At 47.5% G+C, this 20,888-nt stretch overlaps 1 protein-coding gene across 1 annotated transcript in view; it reads left to right on the forward strand.

The window, feature by feature from the left end:
* The window catches only part of SEC22B (SEC22 homolog B, vesicle trafficking protein), a 199,609-nt gene that overhangs the window by 36,502 nt on the left and 142,219 nt on the right, over positions 1–20,888 (forward strand). Inside the window, exons 2-3 of the mRNA XM_063940307.1 lie at positions 3,098–3,207; positions 3,506–3,666. Of these exons, the coding sequence (XP_063796377.1) occupies positions 3,098–3,207; positions 3,506–3,666 (271 nt within the window). The remainder of the gene's footprint in view (positions 1–3,097; positions 3,208–3,505; positions 3,667–20,888) is intronic.

Below are 20,888 nucleotides of genomic sequence, written 5' to 3' on the forward strand. Positions count from 1 at the left end.
CTGTTGTCCGCATTTGTGTTGAAATAATTCCACACCGAAGAGCTGATTTTTTTTTTTTGTATTTTGACCAGGCATGTCAATGGCCATATTCCTCCCACGGACAACAGGTGTTTCCCCGGGTGCCTGACTTAAACAAACCACCTCACCATCAGAATCCTCCTTGTCAATTTCCTCCACAGCGCCAGCAACACCCATATCCTCATCCTGGTGTACCTCAACAGTGACATCTTCAATTTGACTATCAGGAACTGGACTGCGGGTGCTTCTTCCAGCACTTGCAGGGGGGCGTGCAAATGGTGGAAGGCGCAAGCTCTTCCCGTCCAGTGTTGGGAAGGTCAGGCATCGCAACCGACACAATTGGACTCTCCTTGGGGATTTGTGATTTCGAAGAACGCACAGTTCTTTGCTGTGCTTTTGCCACCTTAAGTCTTTTCTTTTTTCTAGCGAGAGGATGAGTGCTTCTATCCTCATGTGAAGCTGAACCACTAGCCATGAACATAGGCCAGGGCCTCAGCCGTTCCTTGCCACTCCGTGTCGTAAATGGCATATTGGCAAGTTTACGCTTCTTCTCAGACGCTTTTAATTTTGATTTTTGGGTCATTTTACTGAACTTTTATGTTTTGGATTTTACATGCTCTCTACTATGACATTGGGCATCGGCCTTGGCAGACGACGTTGATGGCATTTCATCGTCTCGGCTATGACTAGTGGCAGCAGCTTCAGCACGAGGTGGAAGTGGATCTTGATCTTTCCCTATTTTAACCTCCACATTTTTGTTCTCCATATTTTAATGTGTGGAATTATATGCCAGTATCAATAGCAATGGCCTACTACTATATATACTGCGCACAACTAAAATGCACCACAGGTATAGAATGTAGATGGATAGTATACTTAATGGATGACGAGTGACGACACAGAGGTAGGTACAGCAGTGGCCTACCGTACTGCTATATATAGTATACTGGTGGACACTGTGTCCGCAAACTGCAAAACTAAAATGCACCACAGGTATAGAATGTAGATGTATAGTATACTTAATGGATGACGACACAGAGGTAGGTACAGCAGTGCACTCTGCACTGTACTCCTCCTATATAATATTAATTATACTGGTGGTCCCCAGTCCCCACAATAAAGCAGCACACGGAGCACAGATATGGAGTGTTTTTCAGGCAGACAACGTATACTGGTGGTCACTGTCAGCAAAACTCTGCACTGTACTCCTGCTATAGCTGCTCCCCAGTCCCCACAATTAAGCAGTGTGAGCACTCAGCACAGATATATTATGCAGCACACTGAGCACAGATATGGTATGGAGCGTTTTTTTTCAGGCAGAGAACAGATAAAAACTGGTGGTCACTTATCAGCAAAACTCTGCACTGTACTCCTAACAGCTGCTCCCCAATCCTCCCCACAATTAAGCAATAAACAACCAATCAACTTCTACAATAAACGGAGAGGACGCCAGCCACGTCCTCTCCCTATCATCTCCAATGCACGAGTGAAAATGGCGGCGACGCGCGGCTGCTTATATAGAATCCGAATCTCGCGAGAATCCGACAGCGGGATGATGACGTTCGGGCGCGCTCGGGTTAGCCGAGCAAGGCGGGAAGGTTCTAACCTGCCTCGGTCCCGTGTAAAATGGGTGAAGTTCGTGGGGGTTCGGTTTCCGAGAAACCGAACCCGCTCATCACTAGTTTTAATACACCCCACCCAAATCTAACTTTCTCTGCACATGTTATATCTGCCCCACCAGCAGTGCACATGGGAGGTCATTCCGACCCGATCGTTTGCTGCAGTTTATAGTAGCGCAGAGATTGGGTCGGAACTGCGCATGCGCCGACGCATGCCAGCCGTTGTTGCCTAGCGATCGCCTCTGAGGCAGAGGCTGTCGCTGGACGGCGGCATCCAGCTGCAGCTTAGGGGGCGCGGTCCGGCCAATGCAGGACCGTTGGGAAGGGGGGAGGGGGGAAAGCTTAGCGGCTGCGGGCCGGGGAGCGACGAGTAGCTCTCGGCCAGCACGCTAAAGCTACGCTGGTCGGGAGCTACTCTTGAAGTGCAAAGGCATCGCCGCTGTGCGATGTCTTTGTACTTCTGCGGGGGGGGGGGGGCACTCGCATGTGGGGCGGACCATGGGCGTCCCCCCGCATGTCAGTGTGAATGATCGTAGCTGTGCTAAATTTAGCACAGCTATGATCATCTCTGAATGAGGGCCATGGTTTTGCCCATTAGCTAACAAATTTGCTGCTGTGATCAGATCTGAATTATAGGGCCTACACATTGGCCGATCCGCCGCCGAGCTGGCCGACAGCGGATACGGGCGACCCGCGCCCGGGGGCAGTGATGGCGGGAGTGAAGTTTCTTCACTCCCCCCGTCACGCGGCTCCATTGAAGTGCAGGCAAATATGGACGAGATCGTCCATATTGGCCTGCATGCACAGCCGACGGGGGACCAGCGATGAACGAGCTCGGGGCCGCGCATCGTTCGTCGCTGGAGCCTCCACACTGAAAGATATGAACGAGTTCTCGTTCATTTATGAACGAGATCGTTCATATCTTTAACACAAATCGGCATGTGTGTAGGGCCCTTTAGGCTCATGGACCATTAGGAGTTCTTGAGGACTACACTTGGGAACCTCTGGACTAGATCATAAGATTAATCATTAATGCCCATTATAAAATTGCAGCAATGCACTTCCAGTTAGTACATGATTACTGGTACATTTTGCCTAATCTCATTTTAAATATCTGTTCCTGCAAAATAAAATCTTGTCTTTGCATATGGATGCCATTTGAATGTACAATGCCTCCTCTCAGACTTGAGTTAGGAACACCAAAATTAGCTGCACTCTTCCCTTGATATGATTTAAGTTTGCTCCCCTGTAGAAGCCACTATCCTGATACTTACATCTGTGCAATGAGCACTTTTGCTATAAAAAATTATAATTGTGATACAGGATTACAATTTAGCCTTATTGGCTCCAAATTTTCCAAACGCTCTGCGATTTGTGGCATTTTTTTTTCATTAATGAGACTGCTTATATCCATTTCTTAGTAATGTTTGTGCTTAATGTTTGCTTCTGTTTTTTGATAGTCTGGACGGGATTTGCAGCAATATCAGAACCAAGCAAAGCAGCTCTTCCGCAAGCTTAACGAACAGTCACCCACTCGGTGCACACTGGAGGCTGGCGTCATGGCATTCCAGTGAGTACTTCAACAAAAATCAAAACCTTTAGCACAACTGGTCTGTTCATTTTAGTAATGTTTATAATATACATGTGGCCATTTCAAGCATGATGATCAGAGTTATTTATGTAATTATTATATTTGTTCACCCTTGACCATTTTCCAGCTGAGTAGTACAGTCTGTGGCATGCAGATGCAGTGAGATTAGTTATTAAAACGTATTCTGAAGGGGTCAGGAACTGAATCACAAGCACAGTGTTAATACAGGTTTAGTGTCTCCTGAAAAAAAAAATAATTATGTATTTTTCATCCTCAGCTACCTAATTGAGAAGGGTGTTTGCTATCTGGTTCTTTGTGAGATGTCATATCCAAAGAAGCTAGCATTTGCCTATCTAGAAGATCTATATAATGAATTTGATGAGCAACATGGGAAGAAAGTACCCACCGTATCTAGACCTTACTCCTTTATAGAGTTTGGTAAGTTATCAATAAAGCAAGGTGTTCTAAATAAATATGACAAATTAAAAAGGCACAATTACCAACTTTAACTCACTGATACTCTATACCTTTTTTTTGTACCTGGTAACATGGCTATGTTGCATTTACTGACTGCTCAGTCATTCACGCACAACATTCAGTAGGATACTGGGCAAAGCATACAAAATGAAGTACTGCTTGGATTCATTTCACACCACTTGATACAGTGCTCTCTTGCAGGGAGAGAAAACAACTACTGGAGTAAAAAAAATCTAAAAGAAACTCAACAGTAAAGAAGTGGTTTCCTTAAAAATGTGAAACTATATTTAGTAGTGTTAATTCTAGGATTTTTTTTTTAGGGCAGGGTGCTGATCATTGAGGAGGGCACATTTTCATTTTGAAGGGCACATTTTTGATGTGACTCTTTGCGCACAAAGCATAGCGCATATGTTTATAGTTTTTATATATATTTTCCCTTTAATGTATCATTTACCGCTACATACATATAGAACACCCATGTAACACCCAACATCTGTACTGAGAAAAATAGTATATTTGTCCAGTCTCCTTGAAAGAATGGCTATAGTATATACACATAAGTAGATAATAATAAATGTCTCCTCCACTGATGAAGTAGTTATAATCCCTATGTGTTATAAAACAGAAAAGTTAAGCAGAGGGTTAAAATATACAGTATAGGTACAAAATAAAAAAAGTCTGTTCGTCTACTAAGGAAATAGTGTAAGCAGTACATGCTCACTGCTTACCCTGTTCTTTCCCTCTATATCAGAGTGCTGTGTTATGCAGGCAGCCACTGCAGTGATGCCATTTACAGTACCTCCTCTGCCATCCAGTTCATTAAGGATAGGAACTGTTTCCAATTTCAGAGGTAGGCAAGGAGTAGACAACTACATTGTAACATGCACTCTGTTGCATTCTGTATACAAGGGGGCTGTTTATGATCCTGCTGGGTGCACTGAAAAAGGGCAGGGTGCTTTTTCACATTTCAAAAATGGGCAGGGTGCAGCACCCTGCTGAAACAGCCTAGAAGGAACACTATATTTAGTGTTCTCCCAAGTTCTATTATGTGCTAAATAGGGACATTCTGATAACAATGAACAAGTTTAAATAATTGTGAAACTTAGAAGGAAGATTAGTTTTCTCTTGCGTCCTAGAGGATGCTGGGGGTCCACATTAGTAACATGGGGTGTAGACCGGTCCACTAGGAGCCATGGGCACTTTAAGAGTTTAATAGTGTGGGCTGGCTCCTCCTTCTATGCCCCTCCTACCAGACTCAGTTTAGAAAATGTGCCCGGTGGAGCCGGTCACAGCTAGGGAAGCTCCTAGGGGCTTTTCTAGTTTTATTATTTTTTAGGAGCTGTTAGGTACAGGGAGGCTGCTGGCAACAGCCTCCCTGCTTCGTGGTACTTAGAGGGTGGGGGGGATATGGTCCAACTCTTGAGGTTAATGGCTCCTATCTTTGCTGACAGGACACTGAGCTCCTGAGGGTGTTGATCGCAAGCCGCCGAGGCGACCGCTCGCTCCCGCAGCACTGGCACCACCCCATAACAGAGCCAGAAGATGTGGTGGTGAGTATGACTCCAGCGCCCTGTAAGCGGGGTGCCGGTGGGAATGCCGGCACAGGGGTGTGAGCGCAGCGCTGCGCTCTGGAGGGTTCAGAGGTACAGCTGTGTGGCGCTGTGAGGGGCGCCCTGGGCCAGCGCAACACCCGAACACTGGTCACTGAGCTAACAGGGGCTAATCCCACTGTTAGCAACAAACACACCTCAGGCCAGTATAAAATAAAAAATGCGGGAAGACGCGCCATTACAGGGGTTGGGGCTTCTCCTCAGAGCGGATCCAGCACTCACCAGCGTAATTTTCTCCCTGCAGATCACACTACAGAGACGCTAACAGGGAGCGCTGCCCACCACTTAACTCCAGTTATCCTCTGCAGTACCAGGGAGTTGTAGAAGGGGGGGAAGAGTGTTATTCACTGTTTAATCTATTAAGGTTACTCAGTCCGCGCCAGGCATTTATCATAACTGCCTACTGGGGCGCTGTGTGTGCTGGCTCCTTATACTCTGTTTCTCTCTGAAGGTACTTGGGGCGAAACTGTGTCTGACGTTTCTGCAGCGGGGTACACTGGGCTCCACAAGGAATAACATTGGGGTGTAGAGTATGATCTTGATCCGAGGCACCAACAGGCTCAAAGCTTTAGACTGTTCCCAAGATGCACAGCGCCGTCTCCTCTATAACCCCGCCTCCATGCCAATGAGCTCAGTTTGTAGTTGGTGCCTGCAGTAGCAGGTCACTTAACAGGGGACTGCTTCAGGCAGCTTATTCTTAGCTTAAACTTTAAAGACAGAAGAGGACTATACAAAGGGCTGCAGCAGGCTGTGTCTGATCGACGTCTCTGCTGCAACTCCATCACCCCCAGCAGCGCTGTATACTCCCGCTCCGCGGTTGCCGGGTCACTACAGCGGAGGCGCCGGCTTCTTCCTCTGTCCTCACGTGAGTCAAACACACGCCGCCGTCTCTCGGATCGCGGGGCTGCTGAATAGGGGGAGTTAAGGGGCTTCTGTGCCGCACTTTGCACCGCGATCCCGCGCGGCCGTAGGAGGCGGCCCGCGCGCTCTGGCGTGGACGCAGAATACTGGTCTGATGTTCCACTAGCCACCAGGGTGATTCTATATGGGCACAGGTCAGGGGGGACGTTGTACCATTACACCCCCCCCCCCCCTGCTTTCTTTACTGCCCGCTGGGGATGCCAGCAGTGGGGGCAGGCTGGACCTGAGGCCCCTCCCCCCAGCCCAAGGGCGCCATTTCTACAATGTTCCCGCCCTGGAGCTGCATATCTCTCCCTCACTCCTGACCAGCGGCCATCACAGATTGAGCTGAGCTGGTTTCTAGGACTGCAACAAATATACTAGATGTAGCCCTGCGCTGCAATGAAAAGCTGCTGGTTTAAAATCAATGGAATTTACCCTTCAAAAATTCCCAAATATGGACTCATGCAAACAAATAAACGATAAAAAACTAGCGCTGCTGATGTTTTATAAATTATTAAAACAGTAGAACTTTTACAATGAAACATCTGGTGGGGGAGTTTTTAGAAACGAAATGCTTCCTCCACAATCTGCCCTCAAATGGCTCCACATATTTAGAAAGACACTCACATCAATATTCAGCCTTGCGTTCCTATAAGGGTATCTTTATGGCTATAGGAAATAGCTAGTGCTCTTTTCAATCACAGTGAACCATAAGAATGACACCTACATTGAAGTTGAGTCTCGAGTGCACTGAAAGGTTTCTTTTTATTTCTCCACTCACTGCAGACAGGAGGCAGGCAGACTGTAGTGCTTAAAAATGTACACAAATTTATTCATGAAGCATAAAAACACACGAATACTGCAACACACGTCCCGCAGCTGATGGATGGTCGTCACAGCATAAAAACTTCAACCGGTTTCAAGGATTCTCTCCCCTTTGTCAAGAAGTCTTCTTGACACAGGGGAGAGAATCCTTGAAACCGGTTGAAGTTTTTATGCTGTGATGACCATCCATCAGCTGCGGGACGTGTGTTGCAGTATTCGTGTGTTTTTATGCTTCATGAATAAATTTGTGTACATTTTTAAGCACTACAGTCTGCCTGCCTCCTGTCTGCAGTGAGTGGAGAAATAAAAAGAAACCTTTCAGTGCACTCGAGACTCAACTTCAATGTAGGTGTCATTCTTATGGTTCACTGTGATTGAAAAGAGCACTAGCTATTTCCTATAGCCATAAAGATACCCTTATAGGAACGCAAGGCTGAATATTGATGTGAGTGTCTTTCTAAATACGTGGAGCCATTTGAGGGCAGATTGTGGATGAAGCATTTCGTTTCTAAAACTCCCCCATCAGATGTTTCATTGTGAAAGTTCTACTGTTTTAATGTTTCAATAATTTATAAAACATCAGCAGCGCTAGTTTTTTATTGTTTATTTGTTTGCATGTTTCTAGGACTGCTGGGGCAAATCCTCCTCTGTGGAACCGCCTGACTGCCAGTGCTGTGCTTCCTACAGGACACTTGAGTATTCTACCTGTCACTGCGACTGTGTTAGTTAAGAAAGAGCGCATACTGTCAGGGTTGTGTGGTACAAACACCCTGTGATAAACATCCAGTGTTTACTGAGTTTGTTATATCTATTGTCCTCACATATAGCCATACTGAGTATAACTTTGTATTGCTAGTCCAGTGCAGTTTATGGTACATAATTTCTGCATGGTTCGTTTGTGACTATATACGTGTGTGTGCATGTAGTTGCTGCGTGGTTGCCTTATTGCAGGGTATTTCACTCAGCGTGCTATTCCTATATTACTATACCTGTGGGGGCCAAGTGTTTCAGGTTTTCTCTGATAATATAGGTTTGTTTCACAAGATATGCTACTGGAGTATTTTTTACTTGTGAATTATGGTCACTTTATGTTCTTACCTATTGAACCCTCGGTCTGTGCCAGCAGAGTTCTTACTAGGTATAGTGCTGCTACAAAATAATAAATATCTTTTTGTACCGGGTTGCCCATTACTGTGCACATTATGTCTGCTACACGTGGCAACGACGTTGCGGCCTTTTCCACACTGCGTGGTAGTGAGGCCACTGATGGAATGGAGGATAATTTAGCAGCTGAGAGTTCAAGTTCAGGGGCTTCCTTGCCCCCCAGTGGGTCGGTAGCACTCGGGGGATCACAAGAACCACCTTGGGCTACATTTTCCACATTGTTAAACACGCTTGTAACTAAATTGACGCCCCCTGTGGGACCACTTGTGCCGCTACCACAGATTATGGTCCCCGCTGTGAACCCGCCATGGGCAGATCAGCTTTCCACTCAGTTACAGCATTTGAACCGATCCATGTACAAATTTAAGGATCACTCTCGCCCGCATAAGACTAAGTTGTCTTCTAAAAAAGCCATTACCTCCTCCCGATCCGCGGCCTTAACTGACACGTCCTCCGAGGAGAACGGTGCTTATACTGACCCCTCGGACGCTGATGTTTCAGATGGGAACTGGAAATGGTCCATGGATGTCTCGGATTTGATTGAGGTGATACGGCTCATTCTTCAGGTGGCTGATGATTCTGAGCCTGAGACTATCTCAAGAAACCTGATAGGTTTAAGCGTAAGAAGGTGGTTAAGTAGGTTCTACCTAGATTGAAATACGTCAGGAATCCTGGGAAAATCCGGGGACAAAGTTTACACCGAATAAGAGACTGTTGGCTCGCTGTACCTCTCTGTGGAGTTGTGTAAAAACTGGGAAACCCCTCTGCCTGAAGATTCTCATGTGGTGCGTATGGTTGTATCCTCTGCCCTGCTAGTACCCACCGTCACCTCTCTGAAGGAACCGACGGATCGTCGGGTGGAGGGCAGTTTAAAAGCGATTTTATACCCTTTCTAGGGCTGTACAAAGACCAACTATTGCAGCGACTTGGGCTGCTGAAGCTGTTGAAGCGTGGGCTCAGGAACTCGAGGCGGAACTGCCTTCTGATGCATCTGAGCATGCTCGACAATGTCTCTCATATATTGCCACGGCTTCTCTGTACCTTAAGGAGGCGGCCTCCGATGCCGGGGTGCTCGCGGCCAAAGCTGCTACTGCGTCCGTTTTGGCCAGACGTATCCTTTGGTTGAGATCCTGGTCGGTGGATTTGGATTCCAGAAAGACCCTGGAGGTACTTCCTTTCAAGGGAGACATTCTCTTTGGAGAAGACCTCAATAAGATAGTGGCTGATCTGGCTACTGCTAAAACAGCTTGCCTACCTAGTACAGCTCCTTCAGCACAGAAGGCTAAAAGTACTTTCTCTCGGCCCTTTCGTACTCCAGGTAAAGCAAAAGGTCAGGCGTGCCCAAAAGCAAGCCCATACTTCCAGGCCTACCAAGCCCAGACTGAAGCGTGCTTGGACGCCCATCAGCCAGCTTCAGAAACTGATAAGCCGACCGCATGACGGGACGGGCCTCACTCTGGGGGATCATCGATTTTGCCTAACAGATGTGCCTCTGGATCCGGCAAAAGCAAATGCGTTGCACTCGGTGGTACATTCCCTCCTGTCCACAGGAGTGGTGGTACAGGGGCCTCTGACTCAGAGGGGCAAGGGGTTCTATTCACCGCTGTTTCTAGTCCCGAAACCAAACGGGTCCTCGCGGCCCATTCTCAATCTCAAGTCCTTGAACAAGCATGTTCGAAGTTCCAAGTTCCGTATGGAAACGCTGCGCTCTATTCTGGCCATGGAGCATGGGGACTATATGGTCTCCCTGGACATACAGGATGCCTACCTACATATTCCTATTGCGGTATCTCATCAGCAGTACCTGCGGTTTGCAGTGGGCAACCTTCATTATTAATTTCGGGTGTTACCTTTTGGTTTGACAACGGCTCCGCGGGTTTTCACCAAGTTTATGGCGGTCATGATGGCCATGATGACGATTTGTTGATCCCGGCGAGTTCCCCAGAACTTCTCCTATGTCATATTGATTTGACAATCCAGTGCATGCATGCCCACGGATGGCTGATCAACTGGAAGAAATCCTTCCTGGTTCCGGCTCGGAGCATGGTACACCTAGGAGCATTATTAGACATGTAAAACCAGCGGTTGTTCCTGTCTCAGGAGAAAGTCCTGAAGCTTCAGGACAATATCCGATGCTTCCTATCCCGTCCGCAAGTGTCGATCCATTCGGCAATGCAAGTGCTAGGTCTCATGGTGTCTGCTTTCGACATGGTGGAGTATGCTCAATTCCATTCTCTCCCTCTGCAGAAGTGGATTCTGTCCAAGTGGGACGGCCTGCCTCACCGGATCAGATCCCACATGATCTCCCTATCTCCGGAGGTCCGTCTGTCCCTGAGCTGGTGGCTTCAGGACCAACGATTGCGCAGGGGCCGTTTTTTCTAGATATCCACTGGGTCCTGCTGACAGTGGATGCCAGTCTGAGAGGTTGGGGCGCGGTGTTGGAACAACATTCTCTCCAGGGTCGGTGGACCGAGGAGGAGTCTCTACTCCCGATAAACATTCTGGAACTGCGGGCAGTGTTCAATGCGTTGACAATGGCCCAGCATCTGATACAAAGCAGACCTGTCAAGTACAATCGGACAACGCCACCACAGTGGCGTACATCAATCATCAGGGCGGCACTTGAAGCCGCATGGCAATGAGGGAAGTATCAAGGATTCTTCAGTGGGCAGAATGCCATCTGCCGGCCATATCAGCAGTGTTCATTCCGGTTGTTCTGAACTGGGAGGCGTACTATCTCAGTCGTCAGGACGTGCACGCCGGAGAGTGGAGCCTACATCCGGAGGTGTTTCAACTTCTCGTGGACAAGTGGGGTCTCCCAGATGTGGACTTGATGGCGTCTCGACACAATCACAAGGTTCCGGTCTTCGGAGCATGGACAAGGGATCCTCAAGCAGCGTTCGTTGATGCACTATCAATCCCGTGTAACTTTCGGCTGCCGTATGTGTTCCCTCTGGTGTCCCTCCTGCCCAGAGTAATACGGAAGTTCAAGCATGAAGGAGGAAACCTATTTCTAGTCGCTCCAGCGTGGCCCAGGCGGCACTGGTTCTCCGAGCTACAGGGCCTCTCGTTGGATCGTTCCCTTCTACTTCCACAACGACCAGATCTCCTCGTTCAGGGCCCTTGTGTTTACCAGGCCCGTAAGCCAGCTTCTGCTCGGATATACCATAGGGTCTGGAATGCTTACTTTACTTGGTGTGCGTCTCACAATCATGACGTTTTCAAGTTTAGTACGACCAGATTATTGGCCTTTCTACAACAAGGCCTGGATTTGGGCCTGCATCTCGCCTCCCTCAAGGTTCACATCTCGGCCTTGTCGATTTGGTTTCAGAGAAAGATCCCTACCCTGCCTGATGTCCATATTTTCACTCAGGGTGTGCTGAGGATTCAGCCTCCTTATGTGCCACTTGTGGCTCCTTGGGATCTGTCGGTGGTTTTGGAGGCCCTACAAGAGTCTCCGTTTGAGCCTCTTACCTCTGCTGACCTTAAGTGGCTTTCCCTTAAGGTGTTGTTTTTGCTGGCTATTGCTTCAGGTAGAAGGGTCTCGGACTTGGGTGCCTTATCCTATAAGTCACCCTATTTGAGTTTTCACCGTGACCGGGCGGTTCTTCGGACATGCCCAGGTTATTTACCCAAGGTGGTGTCTTCTTTCCACCTTAACCAGGAGATTGTGGTTCCGGCCTTTAATTCTCCTGAGTTGTCTTCCAAAGAGCGGTGTTTGGATGAGGTACGGGCTCTCCATATCTATGTGAAGAGAAATTCCTTCGTTAGGAAATCCGATTCTCTTTTTGTGTTTGGTTTTCACAAACGTGGCTGGCCGGCTTCTAAGCAGACATTGGCCAGATGGATTAGAATGGTGATTGCAAATGCTTATGTACAGGCCGGTCGTCCGGTTCCTATTACCATCAAAGCCCATTCTACTCGGTCGGTTGGACCTTCTTGGGCGGCTCACCATGGTGCGACCATTGAACAATTGTATAAGGCAGCTACGTGGTCCTCGGGGAACACGTTTATTAGGTTCCATGCCTTTGATACTGCCGGTTCCCAGGATGCTTCCTTTGGACGCCAGGTTCTTGTGCCCGCTACAGTGCGTCCCCTCCCATAAGGAACTGCTTTAGGACATCCCCGATGTTATTCCTTGTGGAGCCCAGTGTACCCCGCAACAGAAAATGAGATTTATGGTAAGAACTTACCGTTGTTAAATCTTTCTGCGAGGTACACTGGGTTCCACAAGGCGCCCACCCTGACGCACTTCGCTCTTTTGGGTTGGTATTGGCATAGCCACTGACGCCCTCTCCTGCGGTGAGTGTGTGGTGTAATTGGCTACGAGCGGTTGTCTCTGGTACCTGCAACTGCATTGGGCTGGTTAACTAAACTGAGCTCACTGGCATGGAGGCGGGGTTAGAGGTGCATCTTGGGAACATAAATAAAGCAAAAAATACCAGCGCTAAGAGTTGTTTTAACCTTGACAGGAAACAGTTGGATTAGTTAATCAGTATCTTTATTTTACTTATTGGGTATAAAATAATATTAAAACATTACTAAAAACCGTAATAGAGACTAAATAGTCAATAACAGCATGTAAATAAAAAATAAGGAAAACATTAGTTAATCCTATATGGCTCTGAAGTAATCAAAATATTAGGTTTTGCTGATAGGAACAGTACCATCAATTTAGAAGATCCCGGACTTAAGTGGAAATCCGCTCCTCCTTAAATAGCAGTATAAAGCACAGTCAGCTGGTAATACCCTAGATATACCTCATCCACAGTTCCACGAAAAAGATGACTCTCAATATTCGTCTGTGTAGGTGATTGAAGGGGTTTCCATAGATTGCTGGAAGTGCTCAACACAGGGGGTATTTGCGTTTTTTTGTATTCCAATGAGAAAGGAAAAGTCCTTATCCAGATGGATATTAGATGGTGCAAAGGTTCCTCAGCATAGGCCTTAACGCGTTTCCCTGGACTAGGACGTCCAGCTTCCTCAGAAGGACCTAGTCCAGGGAAACTCGTTAAGGCCTATGCTGAGGAACCTTTGTGCTTTCTACCATCTAATATCGATCTGGATAAGGACTTTTCCTTTCTCATTGGAATACAAAAAACCGCAAATACCCCCTGTGTTGAGCACTTCCAGCAATCTATGGAAACCCCTTCAATCACCTACACAGACGAATATTGAGAGTCATCTTTTTCGTGGATCTGTGGATGAGATATATCTAGGGTATTACCAGCTGACTGTGCTTTATACTGCTATTTAAGGAGGAGCGGATTTCCACTTAAGTCCGGGATCTTCTAAATTGATGGTACTGTTCCTATCAGCAAAACCTAATATTTTGATTACTTCAGCGCCATATAGGATTAACTAATGTTTTCCTTATTTTTTATTTACATGCTGTTATTGACTATTTAGTCTCTATTATGGTTTTTAGTAATGTTTTACTAATATTATTTTATACCCAATAAGTAAAATAAAGATACTGATTAACTGATCCAACTGTTTCCTGTCAATACTTTGGTTAAAACAACTCTTAGCGTTGGTATTTTTTGCTTTATTTATTTACCTCTGGAGGTCTGACAAACCCCTTTCAGCAGCTGTGACTTTTCAGTGGGTCTATATAAATTTTTTTGCATCTTGGGAACAGTCTAAAGCTTTGAGCCTGTTGGTGCCTCGGATCAAGATCCTACTCTACACCCCGATGTTATTCCTTGTGGAGCCCAGTGTACCTCGCAGAAAGAGATTTAACAATGGTAAGTTATTACCATAAGTCTCATTTTTCCTGTGTGTGTGTGTGTGTGTATGTTATATATCTCACATTACCATGTCTAGGGTCTCTGTATCTTGTGCTGCGGGGTGTGTGTCCTCTCCAGAGGAGTCTATTCCATGTACTCAGGAATGCAATGTACTGTCTCAGTCTTCTGATTCCGAACCCCCATGGGTGGCTTCTCTTAAGGGAATGATATCCCAGATTTCATCTCGGAATAGCTCATGAGACTGAATACAGGTTTTGAAAAGATCTGTAGAGGTTTTGTCGTATTTTGCTCCCGCTACCTCATCCAAAATCCCTGATGTATACCCTAAAAACCGTACTCTTGCCCAAATAATGCAAGTAGACACAGATACTGCCTCTGATACAGGAGACGGTGAGGGGGATATACTGGGGGGTGAGGCATTCCTTGCTAAGGGGGTGCAACTCATGATTGAGGCTATAAGGGACATTTTACACATTACTGATAAAGTACCTGAGCAGGTAGAGGAGGCTTACTTTACTGACAATAAGAAATCCTCCCTTACATTCCCTGCGTCTAAGGAATTAACTGCATTGATTGACAAATCCTGGGAAAACCCAGAGAAAAAGTTCCAGATCCCTAAAAGGGTTCTCTTTTTGCTTTTCCTTTTCCCTGAGGAGGATAGGAAAAAATGGGAAAACCCGCCGGTAGTAGACTCTTCTGTTTCTAGGTTGTCTAAAAAAGTGGTTTTGCCTGTCCCTGGGTCCACCGCTTTAAAAGAGCCGGCCGACTGCAAATTATACACAGCAAATGGCGTAGCTTTGAGACCCACTATTGCTTCTGCATGGATTTCTAAAGCCATAGTAAAGTGGTCAGGCACTTTGCTAGAGAAATTAGATTCTATGGATAGAAGTGACATTAAATTGTTATTACATCGTATACAGGATTCTGCAGGTTTCGTGGTGGAAGCCATGAAAGACTTTGGACATTTGAACGCAAGGGCTTCTTCCATGGCTGTCTCGGCACGCAGAAGACTCTGGCTGCGCCAATGGTCTGCGGATGCGGAATCCAAGAAGAGTGTGGAGAACCTACCCTTAACAGGTTAGGCCCTGTTTGGGTAAGCGTTAGATGTGTGGATCTCCACAGCAACTGCCGCAGTCAACTTTTCTTCCCTCTGCTACACCACCGACTAGGAAATCATATCCTACGTCTGCAATGCAGTCCTTTCGGACCGCTAAAGTTAAAAAGTCCAAATCCCCCTCCACTTTCTTTAGAGGTGGTCCGAGGAAATCCAGAAAACCTGCACCCACAGGTTCCCAGGATCAGAAACCGGGTTCGGTGTCCTCAAGATCCTCGGAATGATGGTGGACCTCCCAACCTGGAGATCGGGCAGGTGGGAGCAAGACTAAGAAATTTCAGTCCTGTTTGGGCGTCCTCATGCCTGGATCCCTGGGTACAGGATATTGTTGCCCAGGGGTACAGACTGAAGTTTCAAGAACTCCCACCTCAGATTCTTCAAATCAGGCTTACCAGCTTCGCCTGCAGAAAGTGCTATCCCACAGGAAGCCATTCAAAAGTTACTAAGGTCAAATGTCATTGTCCCAGCTCCACCTCACCTGCAACACAAGGGTTATTACTCAAACCTGTTTGTGGTACTGAAACTGGACGGTTCGGTAAGACCGATATTAAACCTAAAGTCATTGAACCCCTACTTGAGGGAATTCAAATTCAAGATGGAGTCTGAGAGCGGTGATCTCAGGTCTGGAGGAGGGGGAATTCCTGGTATCTCTGGATATCAAGGATGCCTACCTTCACATCCCGATCTGGCTGCCTCACCAGGCTTGTCTCAGATTTGCGCTGCTGGACTGTCACTATCCGTTCCAAGCATTGCCGTTTAGCCTCTCCACGGCACCAAGAGTGTTCAGGTAATGGCGGAGATGATTCTACTGCCCCGCAAGCAGGCTGTGAACATAATTCCTTATCTGGATGATCCACTAATAAAAGCATCTTCCAGGGAAGCTGTTACAGAGTATTGCTCTCTCAACTCAGCTGCTACGGGATCATGGATGGATCCTGAACCTTCCAAAGTCGCACTTGGAGCCGACAAAGAGGCTGTCCTCCCTGGGGATGATCCTCGACACGGAAGTTCAGAGGGTGTTTCTGCCGGAAGAGAAGGTGTTGGTTATACAAACAATGGTCCGGGATGTCCTGAAGCTAGCTCGGGTATCGGTTCATCAGTGCATTCGCCTTCTGTGGAAGATGGTTGCCTCCTACGAGGCTCTACAGTACGGAAGATTTCATGCACGATCTTTCCAAATGGATCTCCTGGACAAATGGTCGGGATCTCATCTTCACATGCATCAGAGAATACGTCTGTCACCGAAGGCCAGAATATCGCTCCTCTGGTGGCTGCAAACCTCTCACCTACTAGAGGGCCGCAGTTTCGGGATTCGGAATTGGATCCTCCTAACCACGGATGCAAGTCTCCAGAGGTTGGGGAGCAGTCACCCAAGGGGAAATCTTCCAAGGAAGGTGGTCCCTGGAACTAAGGGCCGTGTACAACGGTCTTCTACAAGCGGCACATCTTTTTCTAAAAGATCAGGCCATTCAGTTTCAGTCGGACAATGTAACGACCGTGGCGTACGTAAACCGACAAGGCGGAATGAAGAGCAGAGCGTTAATATCAGAGGTAACAAGATCATCCCCTGGGCGGAAAAGCACGCGGTGGTGCTGTCAGCAATCTTCATTCCGGTAGTGGACAACTGGGAAGCGGACTTCCTCAGCAGACACCATCTCCATCCAGGAGAGTGGGGCCTACACCCAGAGGTATTCGCAGAGGTGACAAGTCTTTGGGGCGTGCCTCAAATAGACATGATGGCCTCCCGCCTCAACAAGAAGCTTCGGAGGTACTGTTCCAGGTAGAGGGACCCACAGGCAGTGGCGGTGGATGCCCTGGGTGTCCAAGTCAGTGTATGTGTTCCCTCCACTTCCACTCATCCCAAGGATTCTCAAATTAATAAAGAGAACAAGAGTTCAGGCGATCCTCATTGCTCCGGACTGGCCAAGACGGGCTTGGTACGCGGATCTTCTGGAGTTACTGTTGGAAGATCCGAGGCCTCTTCCTCTTCGAGAGGACCTTCTGCAACAGGGGCCGTTCGCTTATCAAGACTTATCGCGGCTACATTTGATGGCATGGAGGTTAAACGCCAGATGTTAGCTCGGAGTGGCATTCCAAACAAGGTTATTCCTACCCTGATACAGGCTAGGAAAGGAGTAACGTCAACACATTACCATCGGATTTGGAAACCGTACGTGTCTTAGTGTGAATCCAAGAAGTTTCCTACAGTGGAGTTTCAGCTTGGACAGTTTCTTCTCTTCCTGCAAGCAGGTGTGGATGTGGGCCTACGCCTGGGCTCCATTAAAGTCCAGATTTCGGCCTTATCCTTTTTCTTCCAGAAACACTTGGCTGCCCTCCCTGAGGTTCAGACTTTCTTGAAAGGGGTTCTGCACATCCAGCCTCCCTTTGTGCCTCCTACGGCACCTTTGGATCTTAACGTGGTGCTGCAGTTCCTGCAATCGGATTGGTTCGGGCCTTTACAGGAGGATGAGGTCAAGTTTCTTACTTGGAAGGCTATCACACTGTTGGCATTGGCATCTGCTAGACGTGTCTCGGAATTGGGTGCATTGTCCTGCAAGAGCCCCTACTTAATTTTCCATGAAGATAGAGCTTAGCTCAGGACGCGTCTGCAATTTCTTCCGAAGGTTGTGTCGGCTTTTCAGATCAACCAACCTATTATGGTGCCAGTGGCTACTGACTCCTCAATTACCTCAAATTCCTTGGATGTTGAGGGCTTTGAAGATTTATGTGAAGAGAAGAAAGTCGGACGCTCTGTTTGTCCTTTATAATCCCAACAAGATTGGGTGTCCTGCTTCTAAGCAGACGAGTTCTTGCTGGATCAGGTGTACTATCCAGCATGAATATTCTACGGCAGGCTTGCCGTGTCCACAATCTGTTGAGGCCCACTCTACTCGTAAGGTGGGTTCTTCCTGGGCGGCTGCCCGGGGTGTCTCTGCTTTACAACTTTGCCGAGCTGCTACTTGGTCAGGATCGAACACATTTGCTAAGTTCTACAAGTTCGATACTTTGACCAAACTTTAGGTCCTCAGAGGCCAATCGGTTCTGCAGGAGCCTCCGCGCTCTCCCTCCCGTACTGGGAGCTTTGGTACATCCCCTTGGTACTAATGTGGACCCCAGCATCCTCTAGGACGTAAGAGAAAATAGGATTTTAATTACCTACCGGTAAATCTTTCTCGTAGTCCGTAGAGGATGCTATGTGCGCGCCCAGCGCTTCGTTTTCCTGCAGTGGTTACTTGGTTCAGTACTGCCTTGTTACTTGGTTAAGTACAGTTGTTCAGCCGTTGCTGACTTGTTTCAAGCTGGTTACTTGATTTTCTGTTGTGTGACCTGGTGTGCATCTCGCCACTATCTGTGTATTTCCTTCTCTCAAAGTATGTCCGTCTCCTCGGGCACAGTTTCTAGACTGAGTCTGGTAGGAGGGGCCAGCCCACACTGTTAAACTCTTAAAGTGCCACTGGCTCCCAAGGGACCCGTCTATACCCCATGGTACTAAATTGGACCCCAGCATCCTCTACAGACTACGAGAAAAGGATTTACCGGTAGGTAATTTAAAATCCTATTTTTGGAGGTTGTTTTGTATTAAACTATAATAAGACTTAAGGGCCCCATACCACTAACGCGACATGTCTGTCTGACATGTCGCAGGTGATCACCCCGGCAGCCTCCCGGCAAGATGGGGGAAGGGGGGCAGGATTGCCCAAGATACATCATATGCTAACCTTTTGCATACAATGTTTCTTGGGCGATCCTAGGTGATCCCAGCCATGCCTGCGGTGTCGGACATGATTGAATGTGCTGCACATTCAATCTGGAGGATCCGATCCGATGCTCACAGGAATGGGCATTGGATCGGATCGGAAACACCTCCAAAATGCCCGACTTAATCCGATATATTGGGCCGAATGCCCGAAATCGGATGAAATCGGGCATTATCGTCCTAGTGCATGGGGCCCTTTACAATAATAAACTGTACACATTAAACTAAAAAATACAGTCTATCAACAAATAGAAATGTTTAACTTTTTTAGGTCACATTAATTTGTGGTGGCAATTGCATATCCTGTGTTTTCAATCGAGAAAGTAGATTGAAGACCGAAAAAGAGTTTATATCCAATAAATTGGGAGGTGTTCACGAGGGTTGGAAGTGATCTTTGGTGTGTAGGGTAAAATTGTTTTTTTGACAAGCATGAGGTTGCAAGAATTAGCTGGCCCGTGGAAATAACTTATATGAAAAAAATAATAAAAAAGGCCAACCATTTTATAGCACAGTACTGTCACAAAATTATACTGTTATTGTACATAACCCACTTTAGGGCATTAGAACATTGTGAATGAAATAAGTCTGTTTCAATCAGATCCTTAAAAGGATTAATGGAAACCCTGATATCTGGTTCCGTCCAAACCGATGAACAGTCCTCAAGCAGGTTTGGGCACTCAAACGCTTGAGCAGAAACGCTGCATAATACTTGCTGTACCACGTGCTATGTTGTTTCCGAAGATTCCCCCCCCCCCAGTTTCTCTTACGTCATAGAGGATGCTGGGGTCCACATTAGTACCATGGCGTATAGAGGAGTCCCTTGGGAGCCATGGGCACTTTGAGTTTAATAGTGTGGGCTGGCTCCTCCCTCTATGCCCCTCCTACCAGACTCCGTTTAGAAAATGTGCCCGGATGAGCCGGTCACAGCTAGGGGAGCTCTCCAGAGTTTCCCTAGTAAAGTTTATTTTTAGAGATTATTATTTTACAGGGAGGCTGCTGGCAACAGCCTCCCTGCTTCTTGGGACTAAGAGGGGGGAGTAGTGTCCGCTCTGCGCGGTCTGAGCCACTATCTCCGCTGACAGGGCACTGAGCTCCTAAGGGTGATGATCGTTTTCCGCCCTAGGCAACCGCTCACTCCCGCAGCATACCGCCACCCCCTTAAAGAGCCAGAAGATCAGAAGATGGCGAGATATGGCGGCACAAGGATAGGAGCGCAGCTCTGAACGGCTGCGCTCCGGGAAAAGCAGCACACAGTGATGGCGCTTTGAGGGGCGTCCTGAGCAAGCGTCTAAATACCTTACACTGGTCACTGATGCTAACCGGAGACTGAATCCCCAGGCTAGCGTCAGAATCCTCCGTACACAGACGCTTACAGGGGACGGAATCCCCCGCCTAGCGACGGAATCCTCAGGCCAGTATAAAGAATTTGTGCGGGAAGACGCGCCATCTTCAAGGGGCGGAGCTTCTCCTCAGAGCGGAACCAGCAGCGTTCAGCGCCATTTTCCTGCCTGCAGTTCATGTACACAGACGCTGACAGAGCTCTCCCTCCAAGCAACTCCAGCTATCCTGTGCGGTACCAGGTGGTTGTAGAAGGGGAAGGTGGGGGGGGGGGGGTGAATTAGTCTGTGTACCCTATTACAGTACACAGTGGGCACTGATAAGGGGTGTCCTTTATCTTACAAAGCGCTGTGTGTGGTTTGGCTCCAATCTCTGTGTGTCTCTGTGCCATCCTTGGGGGTGAAACGCTGTCTGAACTCCCCTGTGTGTGTGTGTGTGTGTGTGTGTGTAGTGTTTGGGTTCTCAATTTAGCTATGTCTAGGGACTCTGTGTCATATGCTGCAGAGGATTTGTCCTCTCAGGATGATGTCATTCCAGGTAATCAGGATTGCACTGTTTTAACACAGATACCAGCAAGGGAGCCTGAATTGTTTTCCTCTTTCAAATCTATGATTGCTGAGATTTCTACTAGGGTTGCACATAATGAATCTGCAACTCAGGTTTTACAGAACTCTACGGCTGTTTGGTCCGGTTCTGTTACCTCAGGACCTCCCTCTGTAGGT

This window comes from Pseudophryne corroboree, chromosome 9 (genome assembly GCF_028390025.1).
Source record: "Pseudophryne corroboree isolate aPseCor3 chromosome 9, aPseCor3.hap2, whole genome shotgun sequence".
Taxonomy (NCBI): Eukaryota; Metazoa; Chordata; class Amphibia; order Anura; family Myobatrachidae; genus Pseudophryne; species Pseudophryne corroboree.